The 26859-nt window shown below is 44.3% G+C and overlaps 1 protein-coding gene across 6 annotated transcripts in view; it reads right to left on the minus strand.

Annotated features, from left to right (window-relative positions):
* LNX1 (ligand of numb-protein X 1) overlaps positions 1 to 26859 on the minus strand; it is an 83680-nt gene that overhangs the window by 55904 nt on the left and 917 nt on the right. For 2 of the 6 annotated variants that reach the window (XM_027797315.2, XM_027797314.2), the window contains exon 2: positions 12275 to 12757. In XM_027797315.2, the coding sequence (XP_027653116.2) occupies positions 12275 to 12639 (365 nt within the window). In that variant the 5' untranslated portion in view covers positions 12640 to 12757. Of the gene's footprint in view, positions 1 to 8372; positions 8784 to 12274; positions 12758 to 26859 lie in introns of those variants that run through there. The other 4 variants (XM_027797318.2, XM_005433604.4, XM_027797316.2 and 1 more) reach the window with 3 other exon arrangements.

A 26859-nucleotide genomic window follows, 5' to 3' on the forward strand; every position in this document is an offset into this window, starting at 1 on the left:
GAGGGACGTTTTCTGTCCTTTCATGCTGTTGAGTTATAAAATCCACAGGGGAAGGGGCCTCTGTGGATGCTCCTGTGAAACCATTTCACTATTCATTTTACATGGGAAGGAAGGTTAAAAACAGTGGGGCATCACAGTGCTAACTGAATGTTAAAAATAACATATAACAGTAATGCTTATCACATATGGGAAGAGAAAAGAAAATACCTGAATTATGCTTTCAGAAATAGTATTGTCTGTTCTTAATAAAACACAGAACATAATGAGGTCATCAGTCTACTAATCGTACCAGTTCACTAAGTTCTGCAGAGGAGAGAGGAAAATATAATCCTTAGAGCATGTCAGATTCCCCTTGTCCTTTATTTAAGAGATTACTAAATTATTGAAATTCTACATTAAGAATATATTACACACTGTCTAGTGAATGATGGGACTGCAATGCATAATACAGAGAGGTGTAAGCTTCCCAATAAGTGCATATGAAATTACTTTCCAACCTAAAACACCTGCTTCCTGGCAACTTGATTTCAAGAGATTTGAGGAGGGAAAAATAAATCTGAAAGTAATACATTGATGACTGAATTTTGTAGCTGAAATTTATACCACTAAAGACATCTTATTAATTAAGTTTATTTAGGTAAGCAATATGCAGTGAGTTAGTAGAAGAGCAAATAAAAAAAGAGCATGGCTCCAGCAACTGCAAATATCTTGCCTTATCCTGACTTCATGCCATGTGTCACAGTGGTGTCACAGAGCAAGACAGTTCCGTGAAGACAGAGGAGTGAATGGTGATTATTTCCTTCTCACCAGGTATCCATTATACTCAGCTCAGTGTCTTGATAAAAAGAAGAGGGAATGAATACCAAAGCAGATGCATTCAATGCTAGGTATGATCATTACCAACCTCATTGTCTGCCTGCACTGCTAAGAAGAACAAGACTTTATTGATAAAACTTGATAATGTTGCCAACAGAAATTCAAGAGAAAGAAGAAACTTCCTAGAAATATGGTTTGACTTGGCCACTGTTAGAGTCAGCCTCTTTCTTTCATGTCAGGAGGACATACTGTACAATGTGACAAAGTTATGGATGCTTCACAGTTCATTTTTTTGGTGTAAAAGTTGTACACTAGGTTGCTCCTGAACTTGCTTCAATCTATATTCAGAATCTGTTGTCAATTAATAAATTATATGAATGGATAAAGCATATTCCAGAGAGAGCCCAAGGATTCACTGGCTGAATTCAGTCTTCACCAGCTGCAACTTTGCTGAGGCCTAGGGGTGAATTCAGCTCTCTAAGATGTTTTAAAATAAAGTTCACATTCTTAATCCCAAAACAGGGTTCAGCTCCAAGCCAGGAATCCTTCAGTGGCAGTGGGATTTTAGCCATGACATATGGCATGTCATTGTCTACCAGATACCTCTACTGAGGTACCAGTTCAACTTAGAAAGACCAGCTTGGACCCCCTCTTCAAAGAGGAAGCCCCAGGCATCCACGTTTATGCTGTCACACAGGCTATGTTATTAGCCCAAATATTAGCTAAAACCTCTGCTTTTGTGCCCTGCACTGCTGGCACTCTCGTGCCCCCACTCACTGCATGGCTCAGGGTGGGCAGTTTGGACACACAGCCACATGCCAAAATGCAGAAAATCAGTTCTATCTCCTGATCAATAGCTCTGCTCATGGTGAAGGTCACAAAAAGCAGACAACTGCTCTATAGTCCAGGGACCCTGAAGGCACATTCCCCTGAAAGGTCAAGACTGTTACAAAAACCCAAGAGGACCCTCAGACCTACTACTCTGCTTCCCCACAGTGAAACAAGCTGCGTTGCAGCTGATCTCGGAACCAGTGCTTAGAGCCGGACTTAAGCTACGACAGGCACAAGAGCCCTGCAAGAGCAGTGTTCATCCTTGCATTGCAGGACAGCTCAGTTCTGCCAGATTTGTCAGAGAAATAGCTCAAGGAAAAATATCCTTGTCATGCTGCCAGTGCCAGTGCTAAACTAGGTTAATTGTCAGAGAGATGCAGAGGTCGGCCAAACTTGCAGCATACGGCCTGTGTGGCTTAATGTCAGACGAGAAATGAGATTCTGTTGCTTGTGAGTAACCACTGGTCTCCTGTAACTCCCATCATCTCACTCCTTCCTCCTATGCTGCCAGTGCCCCGGTGCTTTGCCCTCTCTGGTCTCCCTCCCAAAGTGGATTGCCCATTGTGAAGCAGTCTCCGAGTGGGATAAGGTTTGCTCCATCTGCGCTGCCGGTACATGGGCAAGGCACGTAAGCACACTTCTTCTGAGCAGCCTACACAAAAATCAGCCATAACTGAGACATAACTCATTCATGGAAAGAAACCTGTCTGCCAGCCAGAATTATTGCATTTCCTTTCCAGCTTGGCAGAGTTTCCCTTTTTTTGTGCTGGCTCAGGTCTTACTTTTGGCAACAAAATGTATTTGTTGAGATTGACACTGGCCAATGTCAGCCTTTTCCGAAGGTGTGAGAAGGCTCCAACCATGAGAAAACATTTCAGCAGAGTAAAAGGTTGAATTCTGATCTCAAGCGTGTGTAGGTGGCTGTGAATGGAGTAAAGGTGACTTTCATGCATGCACAAGTGAAGCAGGATCTTTCTCAAAGTATAACTGAAATACCAACTTTCATTACACACAAAATTCCCAGAAAAATCAACAAATTCTTAAAGGTCTCAAAGGGGTTTTGGTTTCTGGAGCTGTCCCTGACGAATTTATTTCTGCACCTAGAATCACAGTGCTGGGGAAAAAGATGCTAACCAGTGACACTTAGTCATACCATGAAAATGCAACACCTTGTAACCCAGGTTGTGGAGAACCAGGCAGGGTGAGGAAGTGGAGAAGGGTACTGTCCCTGGGAGAGGGTGGCAGAAGGTGTGGGAGAGATCCAGACCTCACCGTGCTGCTCAGGGGAAAACACTGCTTATTTGGCAGAGTGCAATTAGTCCTTGGTCAAAGAGTGACTGGCCCCTGAACCGTCAGAGTCGATAGGAAATGACTGCTTTCTGCTGCACTTCCTATGCTAGCAGCATAGCCCGTATCAAACACTCCTGAACGGAACACCTAATGTATTTAGAAAGTTCAGTTTGGGCACCTCAATGCCGTGAGTTTAGACTACAACTACTCTGGTACTTCTAAGATAATACAGTATATTTGCAGTTCACCTACATGGGCTTCTGCCTGGGGGCTTTCGGGCCATACTTGTACTAAAATTTCAAGCTTTAATGTGCGGTTCTAAAGGCAGAAGAATGACAGAAGCAGGGTCACGCCACGAGAGAGGAGGAGAATAAACAAAGCTAGGGACCAAAGAAGCAGAGAACGGGAGTGGAAAAGCAAGCAAGAGGGCTGGTGGAGTGGGGTTGGACACAATACAGTGAGGGGACAAGCTGGGGAAGTGACACTAGCTGTTGCTGAGGATTTTGGGAAACATCTAAAATCTGAAGGAAAACCAAGTCCTTGGAGGATCTGCTGCTGTTGCAGAGACCCTGGGGAGAAACAAAGGGAGCCTGAGAGTGCCTGGTGCCTACTGCTCCCCTGCACCATTGTGCATGCTCAGCGATATCCAGACCAGAAGCTTTCCCAAAGAGGATACTGAAGACAGGAAGAGTCAGCAACCGAGAAGACTGTATTTCTTGTTTCCATGCAAGATTTCAGAGTTTGCCATGTTTCCACCCTGGTCACTTTGTGAAGCTGTAGCATAGGGGTGAAGCCAATGGGCAGCCTTTGATGCACTCATGCCTTTCTGCTTTAATTCACCTCAGTTCTACTTTTCCTGCGAGACATCCAACGCTAGTACGCTGGAAAAGACCCTTTACATATTATCTGAGTGTGCTTTGTCCGCGTTGTTTAATGTGGATATTCTTGACATTTCATTTATATTTTCATTGAAGAATCTTTCCATTCAAGCCTTGCTTTCCAACACTTTCAGATTTAATTAACCTCACAGCTTAACTCTGACACAGATTTCCATACAGGCTGCTCTGCACAGAGTAAGGAGGCCAACACATGGCTTTTGCAGTGGACTAACACACAAGCCCAAAAGGCACTCCAGGCTTACCAATTTTGTCACAAATACTGTGTGCTCTGCGCTCCCCAGCCTCCTTGCAGCTAATTTCACAAGGACAGAATTGAAGCCAGACACAAGCTTCCCCATCAAGCTGAACAGATATTAAAGAAATCAGCTGCACATTTAAACCCAGTGATGGAAGGGGGTCGGGAGGGTGCACCTAGTAGCTTGAACTAAATTGTTCTTATTGTAAAAAAGATGTGCCCAAGGACACTAGAACACAGCTGGCACTTGTGTCTCTTCTTTTTAAATTGAATTAACAGAGAAACTACATTTTACTGGCTATTCCAGCCCAAAATGCTGTTTTGAAATTTAAGAGAGTAGTTATCATATAAAAGTTATATAGGGAAACTTGAGCCAGTTAATTTGGTGAGATCCCTTTGACTGTTTCACATAAAACTCAAGAGAGGTAAGAAAAAAAGAAGTAATTTTTTTCATGAAGGAGTAGCTTGCAAATTTCACTCTAACAAACAATAGATTTAAAAAAAAATGCTTGATTCAGATCAGTGGGGTGGATCTAGCTGGTGGATTACCAGCAGTGACTAAGGCCAGGAGCTGTTTAATCCTTGGAGGGAAGCAGTGCCAGCAAGCGCGGCTGCCATGGGCTCCCCAGTGCTCGACCTGTGCCGAGCACACGCGATGCCTGGCACCCTCCCGGGCGCTCGCTCTGTCAGCACGGCATGTGCTGACGGGGGATTAAGTTGGAAACCACCCCATGCTTTCCACGTGACTGAGGTTCTCGGAGGGACAAGGTGAGGTTATTCATTGCTTAGTCTGGCAACTTGCTTCCCCTCATAATTTTATTTCTAAGTGGCTTATTCAACTCAAAGTGAAGAAAATCTTTCTTTTGAGAAATGCCCTGCTGCACAGGTCCTGCTTTGAAGTGAGAGGGGTAGCGATGGAGGCTGGCATCGCTTGGTGTGAGCAGTGCCACCAGGTCCTCAGCCCCAGGAGAACCTCCTGCAGTGGCCAGAGGCTGCCTCTCCATCCACACACCTTGTTTTTAACCAGCAAGAATAACATACCCCGACTCAAAAGACACTTGGGCAAGTTTTGCTTTCTGACAATGTTTTAGGTAGGAAAGAAAGAGAGAAGATATCTCTTGAAGCAGCTTTACAGGGTTATAAAGCAAAAGGCATGGACCCTGGACTGGGGTCTCCTCAAGACCTGTGCAGACCCTTATGATGCTGAGAGCCATTGGCCTGGTGCAGCTACGACACCACCACCACACCCACCCCAGAGGTTCCTTGAAGGAGACGTCACAGATTTCTCTTGTCCTTCTGCCAGGTGTTTCCATGAGCTTCCCTTCAGGAGCTTACCATGGGCTGCTCTTCACAATTTGGCTAAGAGCAAGGACAAGAAGGACATCTGCGTGAAGATCTTTGTGAGGGCAAGGGAGGATTAACAGGCAAAGGCCAGGGAAGTGGTTTTGGTGCAGGGAAGAGTGTCAGGAGATATTTATTTGCTTTATTTATTTACTTGCTGAGAATACCTATAATTATCAGACTGCTAATTGGAAACTAAAAATAACAGCACCCAACAAGTGCCACTACAGCACATCCACACACTTCTCTTTCCTACGTGCATGGCACTCAGTTAAAGTGCAAAGGTCTGACACAGCCTTTCCCCAGCTTCATTTCTCCTCTTCAACTCTCCTAAAATCTCCTCTCTGTTTCTTAGATGGATTCCAGAGCCTGCATCTCCAGACGGGCTTTGGGCTATACTGTAATCCCTATTCCCCATGCTGCCCATTTCACACTTACGAAAAAAATGCCCTCAAACTAAAGCAATCCCCGCCCACCACTGCAACACAAATAACCTAACCTTTGTTTGAACAGGGTAGAAGGGAAGAGACAGACTGTATGAGTGGGACTGCAGTGCAAATCCCAGTGCCCTTACTATTGTGCCAGCACCAGTGACGGTGACCACATCTCCCATGGTCCTTCAACTCTTCCCTTACTGCTCACATCCCTGCTGGCCCCCTACTCCTCCTCAGCTAGTATCTCTGGTGGCTGCCAGCCAACAAAATAACGAGCCCTGACTGAGGCCAGTATTTGTACTGGCTAGCAACCAAAGATAGTGTGATAATAGAAAAAAAAAGTGTTTTCTGCCTACTATGGTCTAGTTTCGAGCAGTGGGGCAAGCCATTAGATATGCTACACATGGCAGTGGCTTTTCAGTTGCCTGTGGGGAAGGATTTACGAAGCTGCCTCTGTGGGGTTTGGAGCACAAAATGACTGGGGCAGTAAACTTGTGCCCCCAGGTGCCAGGCTGTCATCGACACCAGTGTCCAGGTTGTCTTACTCACAAAATTTTGCATGAAAAACCTCCTGCATGCAAGAGCCTGAGCAATCAAAGTAGCAACCTGTAGGTCATAACATTTGTATAAACTAATTAAACAGGACTGAAAACAATATTTCTCTTTTTCTTTCAACTGCTGCTGTTAGAGAGGACCTTGAACCATCCCACAGATTAATAATTCAGTGCCTTGTGCGGCATCCAAAGGCACCAAATACATGTGGAGGAGGAGAAATTCCTGAAACAAGCTCAAACTGCCCCGGCGCCCTTTTGGTTTATGTCAGTCCCAGCAAATCCTGCTTCCCACTGCCCCAGCCAGAGATGGAGTGGTGCAGGAGCTCCTGAGCAGCAGCTGCCAGCACCAGGTAGCGTCCAGGGCTGGGCACGGGGAGGGGACATGCACCTCCCATTGCTGACAACCGAAGATGCACGTCCAAGCCCCAGCTTGCACCCACTCCGCTAAGAACGACTGCCGACATCCAGCAAGACTAACATCTCTGTGGGTTAGAAGGCTAAATAAATAAAGGACAACAGCTACTGTAAGTCGTAGCCCTTTACCCTGGGAGAATCAGTGAACCTGAATTCCCCAAGAAAAGCAAGTAGGCTGCGTCTGCGTCTGTGCTCTGATTAATCCCATCAGTTTGTTTTCCTGGAAACTAGATGTCCCAGATGCCATTGTTTCCATTATAAGTGTTCATCTGCTCTGTTTTGAGCTTGATTGCTCCTGTAGCCTGCTTGGCTTAACTGGGTTCTTTGTTTGTTTGTTTTAAATTAACATTCTTAAACAAAATGCCAGAAAATTAAGATGAGGGCATAGCTGCAACTCTCAACACCAGATTTGTTAAATGTTTAAAAACACTATGGCATACAGAAATCCTGAGCTGCTGTACACAGCGTGACTAAATTATTAATAGTTGCCATGCATATCACACAAGAATTTCAAAAGGGGACTTTGTGTTTCTGCAAAACACCACTATTTTTGTCAGACAGTAGAGGCAAAATCATTTGGAAATTAGTCTTATTGGTACTAATCACAACTGTTACTAAAACATTCTCACTTTAGGCACAATACAGTAATTTTTCATTTTTGAGCAGAACTAGCCATTTCATTCATTATCTCAAGGAAGATCTTAAGAGTTTTCAATTTGTTAAAATACAAACAAAACATAATTAATAAAAACATGCTGGAAAAAATATCTATTTCTAGTAATAAAAGCCGTATTAACTAGTACAATAACATTCAAGCACAAATTAAACTACTATCTTTTACAGATGGTACCACAAAATATTTGTTTTATGGGATGGAAAAATCAGCTATGGGGTTGTCTGAGGTGGTTTTTTTTAAAAAAACCATGAAGATACGTGAATGGATTGCTACATTTAAATTTGTGCTACAAAGAAAATAACATCCTGCTGTGGGCAAAAACAGAAATATGGGAATTTCTTTCCTGTCTCGAGTGAATTATTTCTGGTGAAAGGCTTCTCAGCGTTTTGCTATAGGCATGCAGCTTTACACACAGAACATTATGCATGTACACACAGAGAGTGCTCTACCAGGGGTGTCTGTCCTGATGCCCTCCTCTATGCCCAGCTCCCCTGCAAAGCTATTTATGGTAAAGAAAAAACACAGGCTCAGAAATGGAAACAAACCCACCAAACCCAACAACCACTGAAAACGTCGGCACAGCAAAGCAAGTTGATAAGGAAAAAGGCAGCTTCACTCAGTATGTCTCAGCTGCTTCCAGAGCAGAAAGCAATGGGGATGTACTGCTATTATTAGCCCTCCGGATGGGAAGCAGCTAGTTCACAGCACGGTTTGAAGCTGTTGGCAAGACCTTGCAGGATTTTCTTCACACGTATGCGCACACACACAGACACACAGGCAGACAGACAGACCCCCCAAAACGCTCGTGGCGAGCCCCTTCCCGCCACTCCGGTGAGACAGACAGACAGAGAGCACGACACCGGCGCGACTGTGCGTACTCACAGCTCGGAGTACAAGAAGTGCAGGTTGCCCACATTGTCTATGTAGTTTGCAGGACTTAGCCAAGGTAGGACCAGTAACAGGAGAGCCTTCATTTTCAGTGCAGGACTGGCACTGCTGCTAGGTTTCCTCCTTCCCACTGTCTCTCTGTGCTGGTGGGACACACAACGTGAAGCTTTTGTGCCAGCCAAGCCCCTTCTAAGCAAGCCTTTCCATTTCAACGCAATGGTAGCACATTATGAATCAAGCTTAAATCCCTTAAACGAAGCTACACTGCAAAAATCATTGACCTGTAAGAGGATTACTCGATCTGACTCTCAGATGTGTAGATGTGAGGTTTTAGGGACAGCACAGCGTGGTTGGCGAGACAGTGACTTATGCTGCAGAGGAGAGCGATGCTCGGGGAAGAGACCTGCCTCCTGCAGGATTCAGAGTGGTTCTTCAGAGGCAGCTGGTACATTTACATCACTGCCCACAAGCAGATGGGTTACAAGCTAAACTGCATCACGGAAGGGTGTAGCTGTCTGACAAGGGGGGAAAAAAATGCCCCCCGTGGAGTTTTGAAGCAGGCGATATCAGAAGACCACACCTTTTTAAAGTAAAACACTGCAAAAGATCACAGCCAACTGCTGGTTGTTTGCCTCTCAGTCTGAATTCCCCAAATCCAGTCAGATGTTTTTGTGCAAACATAAATCATGTAATAATCCAAGGGCGTGTCTCTTCTCAAGCAGGTTTTGGTATTGTTGTGGGTTTTTTTTGAAGGTTGCAAGAGCAAACATTTTAAATGAGGATGCTTTCAGTGGACTGCTCCATAGTAACCGGCATTTAAAAAAAAAATAAAGTTCTCTCATCGATTACAAAGCATAAACCAGCAAACTCACCTTGTCCCATCAGTGACCTCAGGGGCTGGTCTGAGCCTGAAACATGCAAGAAATGTGAGGGCTTCTGACTGCCCTGTTCACTCTAGTGGAGCCCACTTTAATTTATTCACTGAGAACACAGATCACGTTCACTTGAGATTTTCAGATGGCTCTGAGCCATTTTTGCCACAGGCACAGGATTGTTTATGATTATTAATTTTTATTTTTTTTTTTATTAGCAAAGTCACACACTTTCTTTCCTCTCTATTGATTCACCACCGGAGTTAAAGAGAACAGCGTCAGCTCAGCCTGCTCACGCTGTGTCTGGGCATGCCACAGCACAATGCCCTCCTCCTCTCCTGCCCTGCCATGAGCTGGAGGTGGGATGGTGAGAGAAGTTTCTGCATTTCTGAGAATTAAATTAGGCAGAGGCATAAGGTACCTCTGGCGATAATTAATACTTTCCTAAAAAAAAAAATAAAAAAGGCACTGCGCAGCCTCTGCAAGCACAAGGTTGCAGAAGTCCCCCTTTAGGGGTCACTCAGAAAGTTCCATCCAAATGCTTCCTTTGGGTGGGAATGCCCGTGAGGCTGTGCTCCTCGCTCCCTGGAAAGCTGAAACCTGCCCAGCAGCAAAGATTCCCCATTATTTCTCTGTCCTTTGGCCTTAAGGTAATTCAGCCCTCCAAACCAGCCCGAGGAAGAAAAATCCACGTTATGAGTGGCAAAGAAGGAACTAGCCAATCTATCTACACTGCCTTGTACTGCTCTACCTCAGAGGCTTTAGGGTTTGATGGGAAAAGAGACCCCTGCTCCATCTCCCCAGTCTCCTGCTGCCTGGGTTTGCAAAGCCAGGACTTGGTGGAGGGAGCTTGACGAGGGGAGGAGGGACAGCAAGAGGCTGTGAAAACATGCTACTAAGCCAATTTTTCCGACCCCTGTTTGGGGTCAGGCCAAGTGAGCCAGAGACATAGAATCTCAGAGGTCCTGAGGGGGAAAATCCAGGCCATGGACATTCAATAGTAAGTACCAGAATAAAACTTGCCAGGCTTTTACAGGACCAAATCATGGTTTACAACACTGCAATTCTGCAAGCTATGTATGTGAAGAGTACCTTTACCACTAACTTAAGGAGGAGAAACCAAGACACTGATAGGACTTGTGTATGTCCATGTAGGAGAGCTGACACTAGAAACCAGGAATGGTGCTAGTTGTGTGGCTTCTATGTAAAAAAAAATATTTCAATTTGCTTACTTATTGTGTCATGGTTTTTTCCTACTATATTTATGGCCACAGCACCATCATCTCAAAAAATTAAGACAAAAAGGAGGATCTAAGATACGTTAAAGTCAGCTGTATGTATAAGCAAAGGGAAGGGGTATTTGCACCAGGGGCTCAAGATTTTGTGGTTGGAATCTGTAGAGAAACATAATCTCAGTGACCGCAGCTCACGGCAGACTGTCAGTCCCTTTACCTACATTACTATTGATATTAGTATTTGAAGCCCATCAGAGAAGTAGTGACCAAAGGCAGAAAATTAAAAGTAACTTTGCTAAGTTTTCCCCTTAGCAGCAGAAAGCTAACCTTGCAGAGCATGGCTGGCCTGGGCTGGAGGCTACTGCCACCACCTCTTACGCCATGACGCATGAGACAGCAGCACCCTCAACAGGGAAAGCCAGGTGCAGAACTGGGTGGACCAAGGACACCTAAATCCACAAACACCAAACCTGCAGCATGCGAAAAGTGGGCTCCTGAGCTTTGCAAGGGCTCAAGAAAGCCTTTGCTCATGTTTTTTTTCAGCTTTAGCAATGCAAAACGGTCACATTTTTTGGTTGGATAACCACCATAACTTCAGTGAATATCTTCAGTAAATAAATCCCTCATGAGAATTCAGGTGCTTCAGGAAATGAGGTCTCCGGTTCAAATGGGGACATGTTTGAATGGCAGGCTGCAGAGCCATTTCCAGTTACAAGCTTCAAGACCATGAAGCCTGCAGCCATGTGAACACACCTTGGTCCTCCAGCTCACCAGCCTGCTGACCAAGGGATGCTCTGACCCTCAGCATTGCCATGTCTGTGCAGGAATATGCCCCCACCAGCAGTCTGGAGCCCTGTGCTGGTCACCCAGGGCTTCCTCCACAACACACACGCAGGAGCACACACCTAGGAACACGACTCATACCTGCAGCCCACAGGGGAAGTCATTCAGATACCAGCCACAAAAAAGCATCTCTTAGACCCCATCTCTCCTTAAAACCAAGGTGCTGTTACCTGGACTATGCCAAAGCATTTGTCTGCCATCAGAAACCACAGCCCAAATGTATCTCTTTACTCTTCTGCCTTCCTTCCAAAAGGCAGAAGACGCAAAACAAAAGCAACAGTACGTGCAAAACAGAGGATCATTCATCATCAGTTCTCTCCTCGCAGAGGAACCAAACTGGTCCCTGAAGGGGTCTTTCCCAGAGCCAGAAGAGAGGGTGTCCTGGCCACCAGAAAAGGTAAGCCTGGAGGGGGAGTCCAGCCAGGGCCTCGCCAAGCTCAGCGGTGCAGTACACTGGGTAAGCGCTCACCTAGAGGAAGGGAGTGCTCAGCTCCAAAGACCAATACCAAACTGGAGTATTTTCTGCTCTACTTCTCATATAGGTCATTTGCGATTCAAAAAAGGATTGAAGAAAAGGCAATTATAAAACCCTTAATGTGCTACTAAAATATTTATGATAGCTCAGCTTCCCAAAACTCACAGATCTCTTTGGATGACCGAATACACACTCCCATTATGCAGCTAACCACAAAGTACCCACCCAGAACTGCTAATGATAGCATGAAGTACCTTGAATGTATTTGATTCTAAAAAAAAGAATGAGATATTGTCACATAAATGGACTAAATTCAGCTCTAAATTAATGATACTGTAGATGTTCATTGGGAGTGAAATCAATGAATCTTTCTTCACATTAACTGTCTATTTTAATCAGCATTTAATTGAAGATATTTTTTCCTTTTCCTAAGAAAAATAGCGAAAAAAAGGTCTATCAACCACAACTTACTGGGTTTGGAAATGTTGTTCGAGGTGACCGCGTTGCATGACCTCTGAGCAGTGTTCTGTGAAAGGGCAGCTAACCATTAGCTTGTCCAGGAGGTTATTCACTAGTATGCTGGACTTCCTGCACGTCTGAAGAATCACAAGCTTGCGGTCCATGGGGCAGAAGTCTTTTTCCACGAGGAAGTTCGTAAGGCAGGCTGTGCAGAAGGTGTGACCACAAAGCGTGTCTAACGGCTGAAGCAAAGGTTGCAGGCAAATGTGGCATATCAGATCATCATCTACTTCTTCGGTGTAGCTGTACAAGTGGTTTTCTTCTGGTAAATGCGCTTGGCCACAGGTGACACAGAGTGGCGGGGAGCTATCCTCCATTTCTTCTTCTTTCTGGCTTGTAATCAGAATTGATGCAATTCAAAAGAGGGCAGACGGGAATACCCAGCCTGTTCTCTGTTCATGAGAGCCACAGCAGGGCTTGTGTATACCATCAGGTCTGCGGGGAAAAAAGCCAAAGGGTTATGATCTGGATTGTTTTATCTTATCATACTTACAGTGTGTACCCAGATATGAAGCACTCTAGCAGGTATTAGGGAAGAATTGCACCTTTGGGGTGGGAGTGCAGAAAGAAAGGGGCAGAAAAAGGGGTTAACTCCAGGGTTTTTTCTCTTAAATCTAGCTTCATTTACACAATTACACTCGTTGTAAAGAAAGCTATGAAATAGGGAGAACTACTACACACATTTAACGGTTGAAACCCTTAAATTAGCACATAATTTCAGTTCCGGTCAGCTGATTTTATGGTCACATTACTTCTGCTGGGAAAGCAGCATCATGTGTAGGCAAACATTGCCAGACTGTGTGCAGAAATATAGGTAAGAATAATGGTTACTGCGCAAGCTGCCTGCTCAGCACAGCAAGGGCAAGAAGCCACTTCACCTAACACACACAAGCATACAGACACTGTACACACCGCCAGCGGGAGGACAATTGGGTCATGAGGATTTAGAGCCTGGGACCATCTAGACTGTCCTTGTTCCACAGCAGCAATGGACTCTGCATTCCAAGCCTGTATGCTTGTACCGCCACGGCACTGCTCTGGATGCCTCAAGTCAAGCAGTTATAACCATCTGCACCATCATAAAGCAGTTCAAAACTTCATTTTACTTCCCAAAGCACTAAATACCTCACGTGCCGAAGTGAAGTCCACAACACGATGCCAAGTACTGTATCACTCAAAATTAGGCCTATTCCCTTCATAATTTTTTATTACAGAACCTCAGTATGGCCCAAAACTACAGATCCAATTAGCTCTGGCCAGAGCACCTGCCTGCTGGTATAACTGTGTGGGTGGCAGCAAAACTGGAGAGTAATTTGTAGTTTTTACTTGATGTACCCTGACTGCTCATTGGACTACTTATGTCTCATTACATCTATGTTTATTTTGATATACCGCTTTGGAAATAAACATGAAAATATAAAATATGCAATGGCCTAATTACTACTTTTGCTTGAAAATGTAAATCTTACTTGCTGTTCTGCTGTAAGACTGTACCTTTCCTTCCAGCTTGACTTAATTTGCTGAGACAATGTGTCAGCCTCAGACACCCATGTTTGAGGGCAAATGAGGGAAAGAATAAGAAAAAAATATCTGACTATGACACAGCACGTTTTCATATGAAATAAAACCTAATTTTTATGCAAAGCTCATAGGCTTTAAACCTGAGAAATTAAACTTTACCGTGGCAGGGTTTTTCTGGCATAAAGGTAAAATGATAGCCCCGTTAACTCTAACCAGATGCTTAAATGTCAGACATTCACTTTAATGCTTTGCTAGATCCTATTCTTATGTAGCAATTATGTTAAGTGGCTGTATAATAATATTTTTTGCTTGCAAGACTAAATTCTGCATAAGCTCCATCTCATGATTAGCAGTAGCTTCATTTGAATTAAAATCATCGCCTACTAGAATTCTTGCAAATATTTAAACTACTTTATACTGTGGCAAATATTTCCTTTTGTAAAAATATTTACCAGAGCTTTATGAACAGCTCTTTGTGAAGAAATGAACATCTTTCTACAGTGCAGAAAAGAACTCTACCTGCTATCTTAATACAGGAATCAAACCCAGTGTTACTCGGTTCTACTAAAGTGACATACAGCAAAATGAAATGAGAAAAGATGATCCTGAGGCTGAGGTGGGAACTGTTTGGGCACTGCAAGTGGCTCCTGGTAGGTAGCTCTTAGCCAGCTTCTCGATGAAGTACGGTGGCTGCGAGCTGGTATGTTATCTACCAGTTGCTGTCTTTTGCAGAGGGAGAGGGAGAGCATTTAACTGATCTCCACATCCCTCACTCATCGAGAGTCAAGAGGGCAGCTTGCAAGAATGGCAATAAACAGCTTGGGAATTTGTGGGATTGTGGCTTCAAAAATAGCCATTAAATGTATTAGAAATCAATAAAGCACAACAGAAATAGCATTGCTTTAGAAACTTTGTTTTTTCCTACATTTTTAAATGCACCTGGGGCAATCAGGGAAGCTGGCAATATCATGCTGTTTCTCCACTGTCCTGCCATGTCCTTCTGTACCAGCACACACCAGTAGACCCATGTGAGTGCACAGGGAGAGCCAACTCCAACATTTTGTTGCCTCATGGATGTTCTCAAGGACAGAAATTCTTGCTTCCTGCTGGCAGGAGACAACACATGGCTCCCATCAGTGAACCTGTTGAAAGCCGGACCCAAAGCCCTGCTCTGAGACAGGAACAGGAGCACAGGCATCTGTATGGGCCCCTCCCAGCCTCATGTCCCACCCCTGGAAGTACCACTCCTCTGCTCCCACCTGTACAACACATCAACTCCCCTGATAAAAATTAAGGTACAACTGGAAATAGTGCTACAGCTCCAAAGTAGCTACAAGTATTTCTGCAATGACAACAGAGAAAGAGAGGTGTTGCTGCCCTAAGGCCACGCTGTGCTGCAGCAAAAATTACGAGAGAAGACCCAGCAGACACAAAGCCAGACTGTCGTGGCCACATTATGGATAATCTTTATGAACCTGAGATGATACTAATGCATTGCTAGTGAAAAAGTGCAGATGCGGGGCACTCTACCTAATTTTACAATGCTTACATAAATTACAAATACTTGCTACAGCACAAGGAAACAAAAACATCCATGTTAATTAGTAACAGACATTGAACTTTTAGAAGGACTTAATTCAAGTCCTAGTGCCTCTATTACTTAGAAAATTTAGACTAGATAATGAAATAAATTGGGGGTGGGGGGTGGGATGGACAGGGAATCTATCAGCCTCTTCTGGCTAATCTGGTCCATGTTCATCCACGATGAACCTTCTCAAATTGCTGGACATATCAGGCAATGAAACGATCGCTGCCTGTCTTTGGGAGGTGATTATACCACCAAAGGAGTTAGCGTGGAGTGTGTGCAGTGGAGTTGTCACACACATTCAGAGGCAGACACTGCGTGCAACGTTTGCAGCCATTTGTATTTATGACATTTATGTGCTGCCATAAAAAGCTACATGATTAGTTTCATGTCCTTTTAGGAAGCTTAAAGCCTCGGATCCTCTTGAACAATGTAGAAGAGAGGCAGAGGGGGATTTAAAATTGAGCTGCTGATCACCAGGGCGTATTTCTACTTCTTCTATTAACAATGAATAATAAAATACACTTTGAACAAAGAACCCTGTACAGGTAGATGGTAAACCACTGCTGATTGAAAAAAGGCAATTATTACCCAGCCGAATGGCTCTTCTTCAAGGCCCGTGCTTGAGGGAGAAGGGAAGGGAGTGGGGAAGAATCCTACTTCCATTTGCAGTCAGTGTCAACAGCTCTGGCAACCTCAGCAAGGCAAGGATGTCACCTTGGCAGCCTCACAGCTGGCTTACACCAAGAGCTGTATTGACAGGAACCGGCTGCTGCATGGATGATTGGCAGGAGGAGCCGTTAGAGGTGGTGGTGGTGCCATAGCACAAGAAGACAACACCAGCCTTTGCTGCTGTGCAAGAAGTTTTCAACAACTCAGGTCCCAGATTTAGCATAATTGTACAGTGCCTAGCACAGCTTGGCTTAGATAAATAAAATTAAATACAGATTTGTAGGAATCTCACAGTGTTGTGACACTGCAGTAAATCAAGCTCCAGTCCAAAACAGAAACCTGAAGCACAGGAATATGGTGCAAAAGGTGAAGGAAGAACACTGTGGACCTAGATATCCACATTGCCAAGCTTTCAGCCACAAGCTGGAATGAGAATGGTCACATCAGGGCACGAAACAACCCTCAGGGCTGTGACCACAGTGAAAGCCAGTATCATGGTAACACAATTTTAAAAGAAGTTACCCGACAGACTGCACCGATTTGAAGGAGTCTGCATCTTCACTCCTTAGGAATTTGCAGCCACCGGAGAAGCATTTAAGAGAATAACAAAACAAACCCATACAAAAACCACAGGCAGTAAACACGTGGAGTAGGTAGAGAGAATGCTTTTCATCTCCTTGCACAGCCAAGTCCCATCCCAATGAAGCATTTAACCAACCTTAAGCTTAAATCCTGACTTACCATCCCAGTTACACTGGCAGCAGTGTAGCAGGAGGAGGGCTTGCTGACAGAGCGGCAAAGCCCCACTGCCTTCGCCCAGCCACACTGTCAAATATTAACCCAGCAGTCTGGGAGGCTACACTTGGAAGTAGTGTGGCACAGAATGGAAGAAGCTTCAGGCAGCAAAAAATGAGTAACTGAGGCTGAAAGAGAAAGAATTAAGTGATGAAAGATAGTGAGGAAGCGGCTAACAGGAAGGGGAAAATAGATGCCTAAAGGCCAGAGAAACAGTGACACGGAGCCTGGGAGGACATCAATTGGCTAAAATCACAAATTGTTAAGGACAAGCCAGTGAACAGTGTCATTGGAAAACAGATGAGTGACACAGATAAACTGCAAAACAAGTAGGGGTTTTGCTCTGTAGCTCCAGTAGCTCTGAAGTAGCATGGCTTGGGGATAATGAAATCCTCAGTCAAGGGAAAGGGTGGCCAGCATGTGAAGGCGAAATGGATTCTCAACAGTACAGTAAGATCGCCAAATATTAGCTGGTTTTGGTTTATATTTGGTTTGGGTTTCTTTCTGTGTATTTAAGTAACACATTTTATTAATGTTTTATTTTTGAACTCTAAGCGTGGGCATAACAAATCCTATATCTGGTGATTAAAAAGGGGATGCCTTTTCATGCTCTGTTTCTCTGCTGCACAACGCCGTAGGAGGCAGCAACACTACTGACAGCGCTGTCGTGCTCCTCTTAGCTGGACTGTGATAACGAAGTTGTGCTACTTTCTTCCTCCAGCCCCTGCATGGGCTGTTATCTCCTGCAAATGCACATCTCTACATGAGCCACCGCCATCCTTTTACAGGGTTCGGCATGGCACTGTATGGCCAAAGGGACCGGTCTGCATGTTAGGAAACTGCTCGGTGACAGCAGCATCGCCAGCTGCCAAATTGAAGCTCCTTATTCTTCCAGAGATGCTTTTACCTGGCCTTCCTTTCACCACATGAGCGGTGAACATGCTGTAGCCAACATCTGCCTTCCTTGATACTCAACTTGTGTTACTGAGACCCTGGAGATTGCTGTCTTGATTGTTAAAAAATACCCACATAAAATTGCTAGGAGCCTCGGCACCTTCCACAGTCACAGAATTCACTCTTTAAGAAGCCTCAGCCCAGATGCCAGTGGCTAGCCGCGGGCAGGTCGGGAGACATGGGCATTGTCCCCATCTAGTGGCTCGCCCACACCGGGGAGAAGAGTGGAGCAGAGGTCCCTCCCTCACTCAAGCAGCTGCACAAACCCCTCAGGTTATACAGGATTAGGTGTGATTATACTCAGGGGAGCATAGCCCTTACTACTCCTGTGAGAATCCAGGTTACAAGACTACCTATTTCATATTCAGGGTTTTATATCAAGGCACCGGGTTGAATGCTTATACAAAACTATTTGCCATTAGTTAGAGAAATTTTAATGCTGTTTTAATTTTATTTTTTTTTTTATCCAGCTGTCTTAACTGGCGGCAGGCCTCTCGGCTTTCCCATTACTGTGTTTTGTACCATTAACTACTTCTCTCCAACTGAAAATTTTATAGATTACACTGACTTTACTGTTCAAGGTAGTACTTATTTTGGAGGCCACTGGGCAAGCCTGTTTGTTTCAGAATACCAGACAACAGTTGTGGAAAACATTAGAGAGTGACCCATACTCCAATAATACATATTATAGAGTATTTCACATCCAAAAAATGGTGAGTCATGTTCCAAAGATCTGGTTTAAAAATATCATATAATAATTTGCACCAACCTTGGCATAGCTGCACTAAAGGCCAAAGAACTGAGTCAGCCTACCCATACTAGAAACTTTGTTCAAAGGAAGGTTATAAAACACTAAGATGCCTAAAACCCTATCATCACACCTTAGGACCAGCATTTGTCCTATGTATATCTTTCTCTTTTTTTCCCCTCCCCCCCCCCCCCCCTTATTTTTAAATCTGTTCTACCTATAGAAAAGTCACAACATTTTATTTCTGTCTGAGGTGTAATCAGTAGTAGACTCTCCAACGGAGATTTGTTACGGGCAGACGTGTGAGGTATACCTGCTGGTAAAAAGTCAGTAGCTGGAGAGGAGCTGGGGATCCCAGAGACACCGATACAGCAGACAAGAATTCAGCTTGACTTTTAAGGTTATAGGAAAAACTATTAGAACTAACTCTTAGAGGACAATAATTGTATTTAAAGGTTCAGCACATCAGACAGACAGAAAGTCTCTGAGACAACAAACAGGAGCTCAAAAACCTCTCTGCTGCCTGGCTTCAGCTTTAAGACAGCTGGTTTTTCAAAGCTGTTATTATTAGTCAAAAAGTCCTTCTCAGAGCTTGTAACAATCTAAGCGCTTTCCAGAGCCTTTAGTGATGAAAGGCATTTCCAGCTGAATAGAAAAATCCAACAGTACAGTACAGTAGGTGAATAACCCCAACTTTTTAAGTTGTAGCTCAAGCTGTGAAACCTAGCAGAAATGTCATACTGTGCCTGCGTGCACAATAACTTCAAAAACCAGAACCAGATTGTTTGAAAAAAACATTTTTCTCTGTGGCTCATGCTGGAATTTACAGAATAAACCAATGTTGGAAAAATTTTTTTGTTGTGGAATTATGTATCTGAAACGTCTGTTAGGAATGTATGGAAATATATTCCGCTTTTTCGTCTGTGTCTCTCTCACACGCCCACGCAAACCTGAATTGCTCTTTCTGATGATTTCATGGATACAAAACTTTACTCAGCATGCTAAAATGAAAAAATTCCACCCAGAAGTAATTTGAGACTATTAGGAACAGCTGGACAAGATTGAGGTGAAGAGAAGATCTGAATAAGAGAATGTGTATCCGCCGGTTAACTTACCCACATCACAAGGAACACATCCTATGAATGAACTCACCTTAGCAGAAGGCAGTATTTCTGAAAAGACTTGTTGCTGGCATGCCTCTAGTTGTCAAATACTATGCTGGCTGAGGTAATAATTTCCATTTCTTGTTTTTTTCAAAGTTCAGTAAACTCAGACTTGGACCGACAGCTTATGCCAGAACTACAAGCTGACTCCAAGTGCGAAGACGAGTTGTAGCAAAATGGGCAGGCTGCGAGTAACTGCTTCCCAAAGGCACACAGTCTACCTGCTCAAAGGAAGTCAATCATGTGGCCGAAGCAAGGCTCTTGAGCAATTATGATTGACTCCTAAAGGGCTTCCTAAACGTGTGCTCATCCTAATTGACATAATAAATGCCATCGACGTTTCACATACTAAATTATAAAATTGCATGGCGAGTTATGTAACGAAAGGTGCATTACCACTCTGATTTGGCTGATTGCTCCGGCTGGCTTTGGCAAGGCTGGCAGCCTCACAAATACCACAAGCTTGCTTTCAGCCATTTGACCAAATGACAAAACTGTTTGTGTGTGGCTGGACAGCCACGTGCCCCAGCTGCCTTTCAAGATGCTGGTGGCTAGGAATAGGTACAACAGTCCATGCAAACTGCATGAGGGAGTGCATCCCCAGTCCTTGCTCCAGGTGCGCCTGGTGTGTCTCTGCAATGGGGAATGCCTGTCTGCCAATCCTCCTCTTGTGTTTCGGAGCAAGGAAACATGGGCCTGCAGACCACTGTGGAGTTATGGGATGTTCCAGCGAGCTGGCCCTCAATCCAGACAGCCTAGCCCCCAGGCACATATGGTCCCACAGTGGGTACACCGGAACAGTGAGACATTACACAAAAACCTTGCTGCAACAGAGTAAAGTGCAAACCTGGAAAAAAAAGCATTTGCTTTAAAGTAAATAAAATAAATCAAATAAAATGCTCTGCACCTTCAACGTGAATTTGGTTCCTCATATTAACTCCATGACACTGCTTCTACCCTGTTTCCTGAAGAAACAGGACAGTATGGTGCTTTTTTTTTCTCTCTCTGATCTTTTTGTTCACCCCTGCTCTATTGCTCCCCAGTACCTTTTGGATCCATTTTTCAGTTTCAGTCCACTCTAACAGAATGGCACAAGCCTCCACATATATTAAATTACCACAATTACCATGATAATAGGTGCCTGGGTAAGAGAGAGAAAAAAATTAATGTTCCCACAAAAGGTGAGGCTGCAGGCTGAACCCAAGCCATACTGCACATCAGCAAAGACAGGCAGGAAAAAGGAACTATGCATAGCCAGCCCTCAAGAAAAACTAATGCTGGAGCTACACCATATTAGACAAAGCCACAGAGAAATAGTATTCACTAATTCTGCTCACTGAATCCCAATATGTAATCCAAAAAGCTTGTTCTCCTTCCCTTCCCCACATACAGCTTCCATGCCTTACCACACGCAGCAGGACAGGCACTGAGATGGCCCATACCATCAACAGAGGTACTTCCCTGAACAAAAAGGTTTATCCCTAGGCATGTCCCTTCCTTTCTGATTTCCTAATGAGTGGATGCAACTTCTTACCACGTTCCCAAGGTCAAATGTACCCAGCCTCTTTAAGAAGAGCAAGATACCCCTTCCTCCACCATGCATTGTTCAGCTACTCTCCGAGGTGGCCTAGCAGAAAGAGCATAGCAAAAGTCCCCATGACCCTGGTCCGTCAGGTGAAAAAATGACCCTCAATGTGACGACAAGCTGCTGCCAGTATGCAAAGGTAAGGGCCTGTGGGGTACTAGTGAGCAGGGAAAAGGGGTTGATCATACTTGGGGTAGATGTAAGGCATGGATGGATGGTGGCACCCTGGCTGCCAGTGGTGCTCATTTAGTCTCAGAGAAGACTTTCTCGTCCCAGTTAAAAAGTTTTGCTCACCATGCTTTGAAGACTGTGTCCTCAGACAGCAGGTAAGTACCCTTGTTGACTTCCTGATCTGTGGAACTAAGAACATTTACCAAAAAAACCCCAACCAAACCCACCACAGCACCCTCTAATATGCTTTAAAGTAGCTTTTATCTCTTTTGTGGCACAAACTCTGTTGTGGTTTTGCAGGATGACATTTACTTTAATAATGATGAAGAATGGCCTGGCCAACTCACTTGCAGCTTTGTGACATGCGAGTGGCTCAGCCAGCGCAAATGCATCCTGAAAGCACCTCTTACACCCCCGTTAGATGTTTGCTCTGCACAAACAACGCAACACAAAACCACTGCAAGAGCTACATCTGCATGAACAACCTGGCATGCATGCAGGCCACGTGTCCTCTGTGCGGGCCTGCCCTACTTTAAAATAACGACACAATAGGCAGAGCGAAATGCATGGGAATCTGAAAATCTTAATTTAATACAGCTTCACAGTAAGTCTTAATCTCTCTTTGCAATCCTTTCCCAGGGCCCCAAGTGGGTCAGCAGGGCAGGCAGGCGATGCTACCTCTCTGTCTCCTCAGTGCCAGGGGAGGGAAGAGCTGCTGAAGAGGGAACAAAAGGGCAAGGGCAAAAGAACCATGGGGGACTTCTCCCCCAGCGGACATTAAAACCTTACACTTCACCTTGCCCTCCCACAGCCACGGTGCCTGCCACCCCCGGACCACATAGCATCTTCTCACATGTGACCACGAGATAAAATTTAATAACTACAAAGTGCAGAACATGTGATGGATAACCCTGCTAATAACACATAATAAAGTAAGCCGTGCTTTAATTACACTGTGCCTTTACAACTGCTCCTCTGATCCAGGAGTCTCTTTAATGCTTGACAAACTACTTAATGAGTTCTCACAACACCCTGTGGGGACCTTTTTTAGGAGCAGCCTGCAGCTTGGTTAGGTGGGCAGGGCGAGGGGCAGCTGGCTGCTCCCATGCCATGGGGCTGGGCTCCCGTGATGCCAATGCCCAGCCTTCATCACAAGAGTCCTGGTGCAGCTGTGTGGCCACAGAGACACTCTCAGACCTGATCTGAGGGAAAGCCCTCACAAACTCTTAACTTCTAGGTCTGCGTCCTCTGCTTTAGAAACATGTACCCACAGAGGGACAACAGCAACTTACAGCAGCTAGCTCACCAGTTTGACTTGCCTAAGCAGTAGCAGCAAATGCTTTAGGTAAAACCTCTGGTCCATTGCACCCAATGGCAAAAGTAAGTAGATTCAATGGAGCAAAGATTTAATCACCTGTATCTCAATTCTACTTATAGTTCTCCAGTACTATAATTTATATATAATTATTACTAGACACAATTATAGATATAATCTAATTATAAAAGTTATTATGATTAAAATCTCTAATTTAAGTTATAGGTCTCTAAATGTCTATAACTTACATTACATCTGTATCTTACTGTTTCTTCCTCCTGCCACTTGGATCCACAAAAATCAACTGAATAAACACGTTCTAATCAGAAAAAGCAGTCCCTCTTGAAGAACTCCACGAAACAGTGACACTCTGCTCTTTAAAATAACGCAATCAAAAAGCATTCCCTGCCACCCCGTCCCAGGGTGACAGCTGCTGGGCCCTAGTCCCATTCAGGAACCTGGAAAAAGGAGGACACAAGCCCGGGCAGGGTAGTCAACAAGTAAATTTCAGCATTTTAGGAGTGTGGTAGAGCCCAGAGGCAGCCCCCTAAATAATGGGTAGACACACAATATGCAGCTGGAAACAGAAATTTCAGGGGACAAGGGGAAGAAGTTTGGATGATCTTGCAGGCATTTTGCAATGCTGCGTGCTGAATTTCACATTTAAGAAAAATGCACTGTTTGAAAGAGGGAAACATATCACACACTGGAGAGGCTGAATCCAGCAGCCCAACTACCGTGGTCTGGCTACTGGTTTTCTGCTGTTAAGGTTGGTTACTTTTCGGGTCTTGAACAGAGAGCATACTGTCTTTCATGCAGTTATCTCTTTTATGAAGTAGTGCTGACAGTGCCCATTTATGTCTGGTGATAGTCATTATTTCTCATTTGGGAGTGAGCTCTATGCTAGAGCTTATAACTGACTTCCAAATGGAAAGGACTGGAGAAACATGGGAGTATTCGACCAGGACTGGAAGCAGCTCTCTAGCTAAAGCTGTGAAACAGTTTCTGTTCCAGGGCATATTTTTGTAGCAGGATAATGACTAAGATCCCTGTCCGACAAGTGTCTCAGCAAATACATTTTGTTTATTATAGTGACCAAGCCCTCAGCTACCAAAACACATCCTCTAGAGCCTGGTTCTGCCCTCATCTACTCAGTGCTGGGAAACAACATCCCTGAGGATGGTACTACTCACTGGATTTGATTCATCACTGCTTTAATTGGGGCTTTGTGGGAACTCCCGGATAAAGTCCACTGCTAATTAACATGTGTGTGCTGCTGAAGGCCTTGTAACATTCTCCTTAAAATGAAGAGGCTTACTAAGGTTTTGTCAGTCAGGACACGCGAGTGACACCAGCCTGGGAAAGATAGCTAAGTCAGTGGCTGAATTAATATCTGCTTCCAGAACCTGTTCGTGGGTGTGGAGACCAATTGTTTGCTGCTTAATCCCATGATGAGAAACCAATTAGGAATTACGTGCTCAAACTGTTCCTGCTTCCTGCATCCTTCCATGCTGTCAGATGTGATCTGTTGCATGCAGGCAGGCAAAGGGATTTTTTAATTCTTTGAAATTCCTTCTACAAGCTATAGCTATTTCAGTGCCTCAGACTCTTTTTGACTGGATCTAAACTGCTGTACTCTTTTGAAATCACAGCAGTATAATCAGTTAACTCCTCAGACTGAAACTACAAAAGCCCAAAGCTATGCTACAGGATACTTTCCAGCACCAAGATCTACTTGCAAAATCCTGTGTGAACAAATACTGATAAATATATGGCATAAAGAGCTACAAACAAAAATCAGCTTTGAAGGAGAACAGCAAACAAAGTAACAGCATCACCTATTGTTTTTAACATCAGCATCTCAACAGTAGCTATACCACATAGCTGCAAGGCACAGAAAGCAAAAAACTAGGGCAAAAAGTGAACTAGAATTATATCCTAAATACAATAAGAATTTACCTGCTTTCAAACAAGCCACTTTCTGAAAAGATGCATGAGAAGTTGCCCTCATGCCTTAATAAGAAATTACTAGCACATGTAAACCATCATTCTATTAAGGCTCTTTGTTTTAGTAAGAAAGTTGCAGGTGTATTAAAGTAAAACTGGAAAACTGAGGCAAGGGTTGCCAGGAGCTGCTAGACCTGCTGGAGGTTTCAGGGTGTTTAGCTCCTTGATTTCCGTGTAAAGGAGTTACTGTTGTTTACTCAGAGGGATGACGACAGTACGCAGTTGCAGGCAGTTTTATGCGACAGGAGCTGCCAACTAACTGTTACCTGAACATTTACCAAAGGTGAAAGTTTCTGCTTCCATGTTGAGTTCTCTCAAATCACATGATTCAGATAATGATCTTTTTTACAGATTCAGCTTGAGCCTTTGGGGATAGCCTCGGAAAGATCAACAGCACCTTTGCACATCCCAGTTCCTAGGAGCAGAAATTCCAGTGGAAGAACAGGACGTGCACTGCAAACCAGTACCAAGTCAGGCAGATTTGCATGATACCAGTGCCTGGCTGTTTTAACCAGAGATGTGCCTCATTTAGCTCCCCAAAAGGCTCTGGCCACGGAGTCCCTCAAAACCAGCTGCAGGCTCCATTTGGTGCCGTGGTGAGAGGAGGCAGGCAGGCCAAGCACAGCACCCAGCCGCGCAGGCAGGACTGACAGCTTCAGAAATACTGGACTGCTTCCCTCCAGCAGCCAGTGTGGAGGAGACTGGCTGCATTTAAAAGCCTTTACTAATTTACCTTCCTGCTGGAAACAGCGTTGCTTGATTTCCTGGTTTGCAGCAAAATGAAGCTAATCTATCATCTCGTCCTGCGTGCAAGATTTATTTGAGTTTTGCAAAAGAAAAGCTATGCTGGGGGAAGACGTCAGTGCTTTCAAACTTCTTCCAAAAGACAATTCAATTTTTGCTTCTGATGGACAATTGCAACCCAGAGCCAGGAACATTCATTCCTCTTTCCAACTCTGTGCTACAATGAAGTCCTGGTGTAGTTAATGCCCAAACACATGGGCTTGGAACAGCCTTCCAAAAAGCAGAACTCATGTGAATGAAAGGGAGCGCACTTGTACAGGGCCATGAACAAGTAAGAGCAACCAGCAGCAGGAGAGAGAATATTTTCAGGTGGCAAGAGAAAGATAACAAGACAAGCTTCCCCACATTGATTCAATTTATAGTTTTGGAAAATATACATAGGCTCTGAGGTTTTGGGTGGAAGAATATAAAATAGCAACTTAGTAACAGCTTACTCCCTTAAGAGGAATTTTCAGTCTCGGGAAAATAGATAGGAGAATTGAGGATACAACTCCTCAGGAGGCAGCAGCTTTCCAAATATCTGATGGTGAATCCTGGCTTTTATTTACAGATCAGCATTTGTGCTTTTCCATTGACAGCAGGTGATAGACAGTGCTGTTTCAATTAAGTGGTGGATCTGCCTTGATATTTTTCTGCATAAACGTCAACGAGCAAATGAAAAGTGCTTTGGAGGGTGGGATGAACAGGGAACTCTGTTTCTATGGAAGACTGTGGGAAAACAAGTGCCTTGTGTAGTGCTCGGTAAAGTCACCTAAGGTATTTTTGCTTTTCCTGCTGTTGGAGGAACACTTTCTTAGTCATCAGGCACCTGGTGGAAGCATGAAGTAGAAGCCTAATATGCACGCCTTTCCTGTTTTTTATGTTTTTGCTTGGTAGATATCAGAGCAGCTGAGAGCTTGATGCAAGCAGTCCTTCCCTAGTCAATAAATACAGCCCAAAGCATTCTCAGCTTTAAACATTCGGACGGGCCCTGCTGACTTCTGTATTTAGATCTCTTGTCTACCAAGTATATACTTCAACGTGTGAGGACGTCCACGTAACCTCATTGCAGCCCCGGGTTCTGTGTTAGCACGTCCGCATATACATGTACACATATGAATAATCAGGCTCATTTGTAGAAAAGAAACTTATGAGAGGTTATGTGTATCCATACATATTCCCAGGTTTGCAACCATTGCATATATCTGTACTGAATTACAAGACCATCTGAGTTAAGA

This window comes from Falco cherrug, chromosome 1 (assembly GCF_023634085.1).
Source record: "Falco cherrug isolate bFalChe1 chromosome 1, bFalChe1.pri, whole genome shotgun sequence".
Classification (NCBI taxonomy): domain Eukaryota; kingdom Metazoa; phylum Chordata; class Aves; order Falconiformes; family Falconidae; genus Falco; species Falco cherrug.